The 15587-nt window shown below is 39.7% G+C and overlaps 1 protein-coding gene across 3 annotated transcripts in view; it reads right to left on the reverse strand.

Moving 5' to 3' along the window:
• The window catches only part of PTPN13 (protein tyrosine phosphatase non-receptor type 13), a 124024-nt gene that overhangs the window by 47629 nt on the left and 60808 nt on the right, over window positions 1-15587 (reverse strand). For all 3 annotated transcript variants that reach the window (XM_065633373.1, XM_065633372.1, XM_065633374.1), the window contains exons 9-10: window positions 7037-7132; window positions 4577-4676 (exon numbers count right to left, since the gene is read on the reverse strand). In XM_065633373.1, coding sequence (XP_065489445.1) covers window positions 4577-4676; window positions 7037-7132 — 196 coding nt within the window. The remainder of the gene's footprint in view (window positions 1-4576; window positions 4677-7036; window positions 7133-15587) is intronic.

A 15587-nucleotide genomic window follows, 5' to 3' on the forward strand; every position in this document is an offset into this window, starting at 1 on the left:
AAAGGCCTCAGACCTGCAAAGACTTGTGCACATGCTGAGCTTTTCACCAAGGGGAAGCTTATTAAGATCGACATATGTGGGAACGTTCACAATGAACTAAGTTAAATACACCCACAAGCATCCTTCGGATCAAGGTCTAAGGATGGGCTCTGAAATAAAACAAAAACAAACACTTTCTGAACATAAATATCTATGAATTATCAAAGGTGATACGAAAAAGTGAGACATGTTGCAACTGGCTGTATCTGAAAACACTTGCTACTGCCCTACTGCAGAAAAAAAATTTGCCTTTTTAATACCATACTGCTCTGTGCAACAGAAGCAATCATAAGTTATTGTGCTCCGGCAGGGGGATTGGACTAGATGATCTTTCGAGATCCCTTCCAATCCCTGACATTCTGTGATTCTGTGAAGTATTATCATTCTGTTGGTTTATCATCTTTGCTCACATGTATTAGTTTATCTGAAAATTGGGGTGGGTGTGGAGTGTTCGTGAAGGAAACTCAAAAACCTAATGTTTTCAAAGTTTTCTGAAGTTAGTATATACGCACTATCACCAACCAGAAATCTGCACGCTTCAGTATCCTGGGTAAGTAAAACTAACTCAAAGCTTGGTCAGACTGTCAGTTTGTCATGGAGGGTATCAGCCTGATTCACCCTTTAGGTTCCAAGAGTAGGAATGCATCTCTCCTTCTACAGAAGAGGAGATGCTGTTGACAGATCCAGCTAGAGCTTTTCTGTGAAGTTCAGAAGGTGCAAGTATTATTACTCCACTTAAAAAAAAATTCAAATTACATTCCTAACAGATAACATCATAAAAGTGTGTTTAATATGGTTCCTCATCAGACAAATACTTGGCTGATCCTCTGTATTTTCATCCATGTCTGACTGCAAACCAGAACCTCAAAGTTATTTATTAACCTGAAGACAGTAGGTGAGCAGTCACCTGGGAGGCTGACTCCTATCAAAGAGGGAAGAGAGTTAACTCCTCACCTAGTGTACTTACCAAGAAATGAGCAGGTATTGGATCAGAGAAGGAAGCTGGAAGAAGGGGAGCAGGCAGGCATTCTCTAATGATTAGTGCAGTGGAAAGGTGAGGAACAGACTGAGAAAGATGGATGCCTTTTGGTAAGGTAGGAAGGAGATGCAAATGCAATCTAGAGGAAGGAAAAGGCAACAGAAGGAAGAGATCCGCATCAGCTGCTGCTCCTAGAGAGAAAAAGGAAGAAATAGTAAAGGAAGAAAAAAAGAAAAATAAGGGCAAAAGTAAGGAATCCAAGAAGCAAAGACGAAACACAGACGCAAGTATTCATTGTCATCAGGAAAAGAACCGCAAGAAGTTTAAAGGATAACAACAGTCACAGAGGATGAGAAGGGTTTGAGTGTGCTCTTGAACTACTGAAAAAAGTCTATGGCTTCTGCTAGTTCAGGAGCAGACCAGCCCACCCAAACAGCACGAGTTGTGCTGGCTGGTAACTCTGAACAGCTTCATGTTTTTTTTAATATTGGCAGCAAACTCCCTCAAATCCAAATCCCATTTGATTTACAACACAGTTTTACAAGGATAATTCTGTGGATAATTACGCAGACTGCCTCTAAGGACATGCCACAGGAGCAGTAAATTTAATATATATTAAAGTACAGATGGTATCTCTGAACACAAAGAAAAACACTGAAACATGCTCCCCAGTACCGATGGGATTCAAGTAATGGAATAAGTCGCATCTACTTCCCCAAACTCTGAAATCAAATGACCAGTCAAAACCATAAACTCTGAGAATCTGCTCCGTGGAACCACTTGTTATCAAGAGCTTTAATTTGAGAGCTTATGTTTCTGAAGTTAAAAGAGCCAAGGTCTTCTGCAACACAGGACACTTTAAAGCAGCAACATGCAATGTTCTGTATAAAAATATCAAGTTACCTTCTTAGAAATCTCCCTGCTTAACTAGCTACCATCTTTGATGGTATTCCTTTTTACACTTGTTAGCTCTGGAAGTTTTAACAGTCGTTGGAGAAAAAGAGCGAGAGAACATGAGTGCTGTTTTCCATTCAGCTCACATAATTAACAGAGATATTATCTAAGTATTTTTTAGGACCGAATTCTCCTCCTGGCTGCTTTCCTGTTTCTCAGTGGGTCTACCAAAAAAGCTAGTAAGACAAGCTTTCAGGAGTTCAGTCTCATTTTTCAGTCCTGGATGTGCTTACTAGCCTGGTACTTAAATCTAAAAGAAAAAAAAGAAAAAGAAAAAGCTTTTTCACTTTATGAATAATATGAGTATCTGTGGTACCATACTATGACATTTTTGTACAAGTGTAGAGTGGTATCTTTTAGCAAAGGCACAGAGAGGAGGCCAAGCAGAAACAGGAGATTTAAAAAAATACTGAGCCTTGAAGTAAGACTGTATAGTTACACACATGCAAAATTCATTCCATTGCTCAGCACAACAGATAAGTCTATACTGCACTTATAAAACAATATTTTCCTTCTACATTTCATACGTATACAAATTACTTCCATTAAAGGTACTGGCCTGAACAGAGCAATATAAAGTAAAATAACATAAAATGAACCATGAGAAAGTATGTACTGTTCTACCACAGCATTTTCACCTGCATAATAGGCCTGATTCATTTACATCACTGTGACTCATTTACATACCACATACTACTTTGTTTCTGAAACATTTTGTAAATAGTAACCGAAGTTCTCTATCAGCGTCCACAAATTACTGCTGTTTTATCCTGAAGTATAGCTACAGTGTTGAATTGGCAACTTTCCTGGGTTCAGGTCAAAGCCAATGCACAAGGAGGCTGACTTAGCAGTATTCAACAAAAGAAAAAAAAAATAATGGGAAGTCAGTTAAGAAAGCTATGCGCGCATTCTGTATCCACAGTAGCAATCTACTTTGCCATTTTAGTGTGGTGCTAAGACAGCATAAAATGCAAAGCAGAAATTTACACCTCTTTAACGGGGTTACATGGAACACAAACCTGTAACCTGAGTCCTTGAAAATTTGCCCTGAAAGCTCAGATGGTAGCCCAAATTCTCCTGCACAAGACAAGCTGGATTTCTAAGACTGCTTGGACACTGCAGTTTAACATACATGCTGTTACACGAAGAGATCCCATATTCCTGCCAACAAAGCAGCATTCGCCCAGCTAAGGAATGCCTAAATCCTTCTCCCCTGCAAGAAATGCCAATATATACATTACTAAATGACTTTGCATTTTTCAGGCAAAGTCCAAATAGTAAGAAAAGCAATGCAGAAAAGCTGTCGAATTTTCCAAGTTACAGCTCATCTGAGACCTGCCTTAGCCAGACCCATTTAAGGCACATAACACAGTGCGAGAAGCAAATGTTCACTTATTTTAATCTCCACGGTGAAAGCATGGACCTAAGCCCTTCTCTTCACTGCACATCGCCCTATATGCTAAATGAACATCTTTGACAGCTTTGCCACATCACCTGAAACAGATCCAACCTTCAGACACTTCTAAGTTTCTTTAACGGGATAGAGCAGGATTGCCATCCAACTTACGCTGAAAACATAAACATCCTAAAATATTGAGCACAACAGCAACCCTTCTCCTGATCCACCCCAAACAAAGCAAAAGGCTTCCATGAGAAGGCTTTGTTATTGTAATGTGGTGAGGGAAGACAGTGAAAACACAAGTCTTTTTGTTTCCCCCTATTACAAAAGCCATTTGAATAATTTTGATAAAATATTCCGAGCTGATTCAGTGTCTGGCAGAAACTAGAAGGAGGAAACTTTCAATCTAGAAGTTCCATGTCAATAAAAATTCTCAAACTGTAACCACTCTCAAAATCTAACAGATATGGCAAGACACATTGCTGCTGTACAAAAAAGCTGTACTAAGGTGAGACATACAAAGCAGAACCTACTTTTTAAAACAAGACTGATGAAGAGCACTGGAAAAATAAAAAGCAAACAGATGTAATATTACAATATGCAGCATAGCAACATAAATTTCAAAAAGCATAAATTGATACTGAATCGGCCTGCCCAATCAGTGCTGAGGTTATGCAAAAAAAAAAAAATCCATCCAAACACAACAACATAAAAACTACGAGTTTGCCAGAATAACCAACCAAATGTGTGGCTTTTGGCTTATTTCAAAGAAATTGAATGCTATAATTTCCTTATTAAATGAAAAAAAAAATGCAAAATAATTGGTATCAATATCAAGATTTTAAAAAACTTTATTTTAGTACAATCAAAATTAAAATTATTAAATATTTCCAAGCAGAACATGGTCCCTGACCTTCTGACAGATATCGCAACTTGATAGAGCACAACCCAGTCTCCCTTAAATGTGCCAACTGAATTTCAACTCCTAACTGGTATACTTACCTCTACGCCTCAGTGCACCACAAGACTTTTACTTCAGGCAGCAATATGTAATTCTGAAATGCTAATTTCTTTCAAGTACAACATGTCATTTATTAACCTTAAACAGAAACTGGGATGGGAGTGAAAAATTTGCTTGCAGATTTAGAATACTGTCTTTGATAAAGACACAGCACTTCAAGACATATTGTTTTCACAAGGTTTACCTCGATCGCTGAGAATTAGCTTGACTTGATGTGGAGATATCATCAGCAGCTGGCAAAGCACCACTGGCATCATCTCTCTTGAAACCTTCATTTCTTCTCACTAGCAAACCAAAAGACAAATTAATACCTGACTGGGCAACAAAGCACACAGAGTAATCCAATCTAAAACCCAAGGAATTATCAAGTCATATGAGATTACTTAGAAGAAATCAGATTCGTGTGTTCTGCACAACAGCACTGCAGCATTAGACGAACTAGCATTATGAAGTTGATTTCAGTTTTCAAAATAATCTTATAGTTTCCCTCAACAAAGACAGCTGCACTACATAAATCCTTTAAAAAAGAATACTAAGGAAGGCCTAAAAAAACCTCCTCCCCACAATTGCATGGACACCTTTCCAAAGTGACCTGTTTCTTTGTCAGCCATGAGTTGAGACATAAGTGGCAGAGAGATCATGCAAAACAAGAACAGAATAAGAGCAGCTAGGTAAAGTAATTATGCACCCAGTTCACAAGAAGGGAGTTAAGAAGCCAGTATATATATTGTTGAGCTCCGTATTTAATTTTTATCCCTGGGATCTGACTCCTCCTTATAATTTTATTAAAAAAAAAAAAATTATTTTAGTAATACACTAACCTGCCATCCTGTACCTTTTGCTGGTACATCTTCCCATAGTAGCATCTGAGACACTTATCAACTGTCCTGGTTTTGGCGGGATGGAGTTAATTTTCTTTCCCATAGCTACGTTTTCGATTTAGTATATGCAGAATGATGGTAATATACTGATGTTTCAGTTGCTGCTCGGTAGTCAAGGACTTTTTGGATTCCCATGCTCTACCGGGTGCACAAGAAGCTGGGAGGGGGCACAGTCAGGATGGCTGACCCAAGGTGGCCAAAGGGGTATGTATCCCATACCATATGCCATCATGCTCAGTATAGAAACTGGAGTTGGCTGGGGGGCAAATACTGCTACTTGGGAGCGAATGGGCTATCAGTGTCGCGGCCAGTGTGCAACCGCATTGTGCATCACTTGTTTTGTACATTTCATTATTATTATTACTACTATTATCTTCTCTTCCTTTGCTGTCCTATTAAACTGTTCTTATCTCAAACCACCAGGTTTGGGTTTTTTTTCCCTTTCTGATTCTCTCCCCCATCCCGCTTGTGGGGGGCAGGAGAGGCAGGGATGAACGAGTGGCGGAGATGAGCGACTGGCTGTGTGGTCCTAGTTGTCAGCTGGGGTTAAACCACAACATCAGGTTTGATTTTGCAAACCACTTCACTTTCATCTCTTACGGTACTCTCTATAAACAGAGCTAGCAGGAGAGCTCTTGCAGAACACTTTATAGCCCCTTGGAATCTGAAAACAGTTCTTTTTGATAGTCATTTCACTGAGTCCAGCAATACTACTGCTAGTAGCCAGAAAGGAGCTCTCTCTTTGCCTGTACAAACTTAGGAGTCATTGACTTTGGACTGAAACACAAAACAGCCTGTTCCAAATGGCAAGAAAAAGGAATGCATTACAGGAGCCTTGCTACTCGTATGCCCTCCTTAGGCAGGAGGACAGACAAAGATGAGGAAGGCTGAGAGAGCAGTGAATACCTGGAGGCCGGGCTGGAATTCTGTGTGTGCAGAATATCTACGGTGCAGCTATGCTCTAGCTTCCTAAATATTGCTTTCTGTCCACGTTTTTGTAAAATGGTTTGTCTCTGCTACATGACTTTGCAAAGCTGATTATTCATTTCATCAGCTGTGCTCTCCACTTGACTTCTTTTCACCATTCTAGCATTTATTTCAAGAAACACACTAGGTATTTACTTCCATGCTGTGCTTCCATGGCGTCATGAAAATCCTTCCTGCCATGTATCAGTGAACACTCCTTCATACCATCTCCTGCTTTTCCAATCCATTAATTTCACAGAACTTACTACAGGATATTTGCAAGTTAAATTTAAGTATGTACTACTTTTGCACTACACTAAAATCCTTGGCCTATAAATTATTAACCATATAACCCTCACAGTAAAACCCACTGATATAAAAATAATTAAACCATGTATGTCTCATATAGAGCTTTTGCAATTTACTGTTGTACAGCAACTCAATCATTTTTGTGCCTCTGAAGTCAGCGCATCATTTAAAACACGTACTCCAATTAAAAGTTAACCATTTCCAGCTTTTCCTACCAAGCTCCCTTTCAGAGTGCTAAATGTCAAAGTCATTTTTGAACAGACTGCCAATTATGCTGAACTATACACAATGTTGTAATTACATGAGATCATCTTACAACTTCGGATTAGCGGTAATTATCAAGCCTCCTACTAAAGATTTAACTTCATATTTCGGGGTCTATTTTTCATCTTGAACTTTTTTCTTTAGTGTGTTGGGGTTTTTTTTAAATTCAGGATTTTTAAAAATTATTTTAAATTTTTTTTAGAATTTTTAAACATAGTTCTTACCTTGCCTGAAATCTTGTTCCGAAGAAATAACAGACGGACTTTCACTTGAAGTACTGTAAACATCACTGTGGTAAGATTTGTACCTTCTCAAAGGCTCTGAAAGTTCAAATCAGGATGTCAGAGGAGTAAGAGAACAACACGTCTAATGCAAAAAAAATCAGATTAACATTTGAAATTTTAAAAAATATTTTCAAAACATTTTTAGATGCTGGTCTGTGGTTACGGAGTCTGAAAGCAAACAGATATTGTGTAGTCTCATCCTGTCTCCGCAGCCCAAAGGTTCTGTGGTCTGACTGGCCTCTCTTGGCTATCGCTGTCCTCTGAACTTCACTGAACCATCATCACTCTCAAGATAAAACTAACAGCTAAAAAAAACCCAACAAAACCCAAACCCCTCTGCAAACAAAAGTGATTAAGACATATGGTGCACACCTCTTGTGTGTAAAAGAAAACCACCGGGACTCAGTCTCTGGTTCCTTCACGATGAAAAAGGAAAAATATCCACAGAGGCAAAGCAGGAACTGAAAAATTGTAATTCATTCAGCTCATCTTCGACATCCACAAAATAAGATTAACAATCAATTAATAAGCCCCTCTAGGATATTCAATTAACCAGAACAGCTAAATGCATGTGATAATAAATCAAAGCAGCACAGTCTCAGTTCCTACTCTCAATGGATTCTTTAAATAACATCCTGGAGCAAAGGAAGGTATATGTACTTGACATGTGCAACTATCTCCCACAGCAAATGAACCACACATAGCGTGTCTAAAAGCAGAAAACAGAACAAAAATTCCCCACATTTTGGGACTACCAATGTTTCACTAAGTGGGGGAACACTTCAGGTGTTTTTCTTTGCAGAAGGCTGTCTCTGGTCCAATTAGTTAATGGTTTTGACAAGAAAGGTGATGATATAGAGAAAACACATGTAACTGCTGTAAAGAGAAGTACAAATCTCTACAGCAAGGAACATAAAATGTAAGAATACAAAATGGGCAGTACATGAGCAAGCATCAACATGAGCTGAAAAGTTAAAGCAGACCACAGGTTCAGCAGGTATGATTAACACCAGTGACAAAGTTACTCGGAGAAAAATCTTATTAACAAAACTATTACACAGAAGAAATAAATTTTATTGTTTCTATTCTATCCAGTGCTGCTGAGGACATAACTAGAAAACTAGGTTCATCTCCAACACAAAGCAACAAAAATTATACAGAAAGATTCGGTTAACTTTGCTTTGCCTTTCTAGAAGGGAGTAACAAAGCCAAACCAAATTAAACTAAAATATGACCCACAATCAACGGTTAACAAGAAACAGCTTTACTTTTTTTCTAGGAGAGATAGAAACAAATTGAAAACATAGAAATGAGGGAGATGGACAAAGGACTCCATTATCCGGAATGCTCCTATGAAGTAAACTGTGATCTGCTGTTTCGAAAAGACAACCACTAAATTTGCAGGTTGAGATATTCAGCTCAGACATTAGTAACAATTTTTTTTCCACAAGAAAGTGACAGCACAAAGGAACAGGTTAACTAGTGAGGTTGTGCATCAGGGGTTTTTGAAGAAGAGTTAGATTAAGATAATCCAGGATAGTTGACTAAACCTTAATATAGTGGCTTAGGGCTCCGGTGAGCAAGCTGTGTGCAGACAGGCACCCCGAGAATCCGAGCTTGCCCTAATAATACTTATTCCTTTATCCTTAATTAACTGAGAAACTTTAATGCAAGTGCTAGCAACTGTAGTTTATCACTACCTTCGTGATCTGAAATAGTTTTAAACTCATTATTAAGGAGCAACATATTTTAGGTTCATCAATAACATTGTCAAAACTATGTTTTGACACAGTCTCAATGCCATCCATTGTTACTTAAAAGGTAAGTCTGGACGCTGCAAAAGAGAAGCTGGAGGTTCCAGCTTCCCACATCCACAAAACAGAAAGCCTGGTGGAAATCCTGCAAGAATAATAAACTTGCGGCGTAATTCGTATTAGGTGAGAGGACAAGTTAGATGTGCAGTCAACAGCACTACTCATTCAGACATCCTACAGAAGCAAGGAAAACACCAAATAGGAAAAGGCATGATAACATGTAAGACAATGCAGTTGACCAAGACTAATGACTAATTCACACTAATTCTGGAACACCTGTTTCCAAAACTTTCCTCCTTAAAGCTGGCATTTCTTCCATTTCTACCCGGACACTTGGCTTGTACGGTTCCCCACTGTCCCACCAAGTACAAGATTCTTTAAGAAAACTGGAAAAAGTAACCAAAGCAGCCAATCAGTCCATGAAAACAACTGCTCCTGCTAGCCCATCCCAGTTGCACAGTTTAGAAGCATAAACCCAAATTAATCGTAAGGTCATTTGACATTACACTCAAAAAGGTGCAATTTGCACATTTGCAAACCAGCCCACAGCATGATGCAGAGAATTTCTTTGGGGGTGTTGAGCGGGATGTTTGCTTCAGTCTTTTACAACGGCTGCTTTCAGTGTTCCAGATTCTATAACAAAGAAATCTGCTGCCAATCTAGCAATTATGAGGGAAATAAAAAACAAATTCAGTGGGCAGTTTTTGGAGACGTATTTTTAAAATACTACCAGCCCGTTAAGTGAGGCATCAATCCAAACATGATACTGGAGCTACAGTATAGGAATATTTAACTGAAAACAGATCTCTTCCTTCCTAGCAGCTTTATTAGATGTAGGTTTTTCAAGTCTGCTAGACTGACTTTGAAGCAAGAGGATGGAAAGGGAACAATAAAATATAATATGACATTTTAAACAGATTTATTCTTTTCCACCTACTCAGCAGCCTGGGCTTCCTGAATCACACACAAATTGTGGCTCCACTCTGGTTCTTCAAGACATGAAAATTTGCAAAAAAATAAAGTAGTAAAACAGAAACAGGCAGTTAAAAGACAAAACAAGTACTTGTATGTGGTGGCATGATATCTGACTCTGCAGGGTATTTGACTTCTCTTGACTCATCCTGTTACAGCAGGAGCTGGAACCCTGCTGTAGGCCAAGGGGTAAGTTCACGAGCCAAGAAACAAAGTGGGATTCCTGATCACTACTTATCTCGGCGTTTGCACGGCCCTCCGCAGGAGGCCCAGCTCAGTTCAGACCTATTCTCCCAGCATTCACAAGTAGAGCCAGAGATGAGATCACCCTCCTTTCTTGTCACACCTTTCCCCCCAAGCAAGACCATACAACTTATCCCAATCACACAAGCAATGGAATTCTTCTCATCTTCTGGAGGCATTTTACCACCTTTTCATGTGGGGCTGCATCAACGACTTCTCAGCCTAGGGACAGAAGTGTAAAGGCAACCAAGAAGCTACAGCCTGAACTTCGGGGCAAAACCTCTAGATTTTGCTTTGCTTTGCTCAGTTTAGGGAAAATATTTCCAGATGTGGAACGGTTTGCTGCTGGGGCAGCAATCACCTTCCAGTTCTATGCTGGTATATACACAGCTACGCACCCCTCCTACACGTGCTCCCCACACTTCCCCTCCTCTTAACCAAACTTCGTCTTTTCCGGGGCATGGACAGGATACGCACTGCAGGACTGCAAACATTGCATTAAATTATAACTATTGAGACTACCATATCTATAATTGCTTGCAAAATTCCCCCAAAAATGCATGCTCCTCCAGCAAATTCTCCTCAACTTGAACACTTAACATAAAGGATTTAACTTCGGAGAAGGCACTTGGTTCATGGCCAAGCCAAATTTCTTCTAATTAAGAAGTGGCTTCCAAAGGTCATAAAGTCCCAATTATGGGATCAAATTAAAGTTAAGCTTTTCATACAATAGTTTCAAAAATAAGGACAAATTTGTAGTCTGTCTTGCTGTGAAGGAACTGAAAGATGCTATCAATAAAAGCTGTAGTCAACAATAGAATTTATCTCCCAAATTTACAATTTTCCCTGGGAATTTTGTATGGCCTTTGTTGGTTTGTTTGGGTTTTGTTTGTTGGTCTGTTTTTCAATTTTTGTTGACTGAAAACAGTATCAATTCAGTATCAATTTAACTTCTAGAACCATGAAGCACATTGTAGCAAAAATTATTCTACCAGTTACCCTTCTTAACATTTCAGTGTTTAGATTACCATCTGTTACCAGAACACTTCAAGTCATTTCATACCTTAGTAGAACAAATCTGAGTTTAAGCATATTTTAATATTAATAAATAAAACTTGTATTAGTAATATAAGTTAATACACGGTAACACCACGATGCAGAGAGAAATGAAGCATTAGAACTTGAAGGATCTGCGTTCGTGTTGCTTAGTGCTGCAGTGGTGCTTTTTCAAACTCTCTATCAAAGCCAGCAGAGCACAACCTTACAGGCACTCAGCCCAGCATAAAATAACAAAACACGCTATTTACGCAAGGCAAGACATGCAAGCCCAGACAAGTGATTTACAGAAAGCCTCATCTCGGCCAACTTCAACCGAAATCAGAGAACCACATTTAGCTTGGAATTTCATTATCCTGAACACATGACTCACATTAGATACACAGGTTTTCAAATACATATTATTACAGAATTATTACTGGCTGTACAGAGAAAACGGCAGAGCTAAACAGGCAGTTTTGTGACAGGGAGGGAGCTCTTGTTTGCTCTTTGAGGTTTATAGGTAGGTGTCTCTATTACTTAAGAGTGTTATTATAATACCATTTAAAACACATGAACCATCCTTTGAGGAGAAGCTGGGAATTGCTGCTTTTAGAAGAGTTTAACCAGTAGGTTAGAGTCATATTTACACTTCCCTTTCCTCTTTTCATCTACGGAAACTTGAATTATCTTATGCAAGGCAGCACAGGTATAACAGGAAGAATGTAGAGATCCCGAATAAATCTCTGGTAAGGATTCATATCCAACAAGCGGACAGGGGAAGCAAATCCATTCAGCCTCCCAGGGGAGCAGGCTCATTTTAACTTGCAAGATTTCCACTACCCACATTCTAAATGAGAACACTGTACTGAGCATGCAGCTCAAATCACTGGGCATCCAGGTGGCTCCCTAGAGAGCCAAAGGGACATCTGATGCACAGGGTCTAGCAGGATCTGAGTGACAGGAAGAAAAAGAGCCTTGTAAATTTGCAGAACACACACATCTCTAGGGCTGGGCTGGAAAGGAAATCAGCAAGATTAAAAAGAACAATTCCAGGGTCTGCTAAGAACTCATTGTCTTGTACTTAGAAAGATAACCTTACTTTCTGGATCTGGATCATGCCATCTGGGATGAGGCATGTAAATGGTCACAGGCTGAAAGTTTGGCCAATGAAGCTGTTTGTTTGCTTGTTTGAATTTAAATGCTTTATCCAAACGAGAATTGTGAAGTGTTGACTGATAATCCCCGACTATGTGAGCTGCTGAAAGCTCAATGAAGCAGATGCCACTTTGCTGTGCAGTTATGGAACTGCAAGAGAACTTTAAGAGCTGTTTTACTACCTTATGTTAAACTATGTAATTCAGAACAAAATAACAGTGCCTGATACCGGAGTACTTGTACTTTACAGAACTCCCACAAACATTTTCTTTTTCCTTGAAAAGACAACTTCTGCAGCCTCAGTAAAATTAACAACTGAAAGTTTTCTATCTAAAATAGTATCAGTCAGTCCATTATCCTACCCTCCAGCTTCATTAGTGTGATTTCTGAATATTGTTCTAAATGAAACTTTTCCTTACCAGACATACCAACCACATGACAATCCATGTTGCCACCAGTGAATTTAAATCATACTGCAGCGCAATGACTGTAAGACGTGTGTAAACTGAGCCTTAATTTGCTTTCACACACGAGCAGATCTACCAGTATGGGTGACTCCCATTTCCTCGTCTTAGCCTACACATGAACTGAGTACGCACAATTCAAGTGAAAAAGAAAGTATGCACAGTTCATTGAATTCACAGAGGTGAGTTTGTATAGCAGCTATTTCTCTTTTGCCCCAAATCCAGTCTCCCATTTAACCCACTTCTACAGCAGCTCCCAAATTCAAATTTCTGGGGCTTTGTTTGTTGGGATAAATTTACTACCAAAAGCCGCCTGATTACCTGCAGAAATTTTCCCTTATTCAAAAATACAGCTTCAAACTAAGAGAGCTTTTAAAATCTGGACATTTAGAGTATCCCTAACCATAACTCTCCACCTAAGCACATACAGTCATAATATGGAATTTTATAAATGGGGTCCAGATGACTCTTCAAGGTAGCTAATGAAAACATTGTTTTGCGAGATAACGGCACAGACGACTTCGGAAGCAGAAACGCATCTCCAGAAACACAGAATATTGCTGCCTCTTCTTGCTGACTGTATGAAGCAGGCAGCAGTAAGTGGACATAAAAAAAAAAGAGAGGGCTTAATCATCTCTGTTTTCAGTTGGAGAAAATCAAAGGTAAAGAGAGGGATAAACACAAGCTGAGGCTCTGGGATTCACGTGGTTCCCAACTGCCAAAACATTTAACGAAGTCTAGAAAATATTCCCAAACCACCCCCATTCCTCCACCTCCGGATTTGGCGTGCCAAAGCTTCAGCAAGATCAGCTTTTTCGGTATCCTCCCCTCTTTTTCCTCCCTGTCTGCTATTCAACCCGCAGCCAGGTACATTACTACTCTCCTAACTGGTTTTGTGCTTCTGTATTCCACCAGGATGTGGGCAATCTTTATATCTTGCTCCCTCATGCATCTCATTTACAACATCCCCATAAGCAAAACTGCATTTTAAAAAAGAAGGATGCGCATTCACCACAGTCAGCACAGGCCAATTCACTTTGAATTATGTGTACATTCCAGGGAGGGGAAGCTACCCAAGCAAATAAAAGGGAGAGCCTTGTACAAGGCTGCCGTCTCACAGCCTTGTCCCCTACCATCATGCTGTTTGAAGGAAGGCCTGAGATTCCAAAACCGAAGCATATTTACCCTTCATCACTCTCAGAAAATACCATCAGTTTTGTGGGTGAGAAGGCAAAGAAAGCTGGGAGTAAGGGAGAACGGGTGACGCTTCCATGCTCTTGAGTGGCAATGCAGGCTTGCAAAATGTAAAAGGTAGAACGTTATTTTCTCTCTGAAATAGGATGCTAGCAGTTGGTGCCAAGCAACAATTACCAAGTTTCAAAAGGAAACAAAACCACGATCTGCCCTCCTGGTACAGATAAACTGCTTGGGTTTAACAGAAACAACTTCACAACTCCAAACAATTCTGTCTAGGCTGGAAAAACCTACATAATAAAAAAAAAGAAGAATGAACAATAACAGCAGAGATGCAGAACTTGGTCTCCCATTGCCTGGCAAGATTAATACATATTTTTGGAGTCTGTTCTTAATGTTCAGAATTGGCTACACCTGAAGTCAAATATAAGTCTCTTTCCCTTTCTCCAACCTGGCTAAGCACCTAATCGCAAAGACCCAAACTTTCTTTAGTATACAAGAGATAAACAACCTCAACCCTGAAATGATACAGCAGAACAACATATAAACCAGCAAGTTCATGAGCATGGAACTTGCAATGACTCTGTCTTTGGAAGGCTTGTGAGGCTACATCCACAATGTTCTGACCATAGATTACAGTGCAGTTTAGATGGTTGGTAGCTTACTACAAACTACTCTGTTACAGCACAGCTGTAATTAAAGCTCTGTCATTCTTTCCACTATAAACCCTACTTTTCATGAGTTTATAATTTGGATCGTAAAAATCCGTTCTGAGTGAAAGCTTGGCAAACTAGAGCCTGTGCATGAGAACATTTTCTTTTTCCAAGACAGTCAGCTCAAGGTTTTACGAATAACAAAAACGCTTGCCAGCTTAACCCAAGATAAGTTAAAGAAGAAATAAGCCATGTGTTGCTTAAGTTCCTTTGTAGTTTGAGGAGGGAAGTTTTATCTGGCCGAGTTTAGTGCGCAGAGAGTCCAATGCCATTTCCCAAGTTAAAAACTGAAAAACAATGTACAGCTGAAAGCAGAGGCTTACTACAATTCACACAGACTTAACTGTAACCTAGACCTGGACTCAACCAAATCGAAAATACACCCAAACTTACCAAAGAGAAGTCAGATTGTCTCCGGTCTACCAAACCCAACCACCAATGCTGTTCCGATGGCTCCTTGCCCTTTTGTCTACCCCTCATGCTGAACAGAACCCTTATTCCAGACAACATAAGCTTTTCAAATATCTTACTCTCCCTGTTTTTCCTGTCAACACCTATCCTTTGAGGTCGTGCTCTGTCCCACGTAGGCAGAGGAGTACTCACTGCCATTTTTGGTGGACTTCTTTTCCACTCCATTTCTAGTTGTTGTCCACCTGTCCGCAATGGAACTACCAGCTAAGGCAGGCACTAAGCCTTGCATCAAGTGCTGCCCAAGAAACCAGCACCGCCACCTTTATCAAGATACGCGATGTATTTTACCACAGCTTTCCACGCAGTTGCTCACATCTCTCGGCTAGGCTGGGTTTATGTCAGAAGAGCAATTCCAAACACACTCGATAATGCCTGACACTTGGAAGTATCTGTCTACCCACTAAGTGTTTGAAAATTACATACAACA

Source organism: Caloenas nicobarica, chromosome 4 (genome assembly GCF_036013445.1).
Source record: "Caloenas nicobarica isolate bCalNic1 chromosome 4, bCalNic1.hap1, whole genome shotgun sequence".
Lineage (NCBI taxonomy): Eukaryota > Metazoa > Chordata > Aves > Columbiformes > Columbidae > Caloenas > Caloenas nicobarica.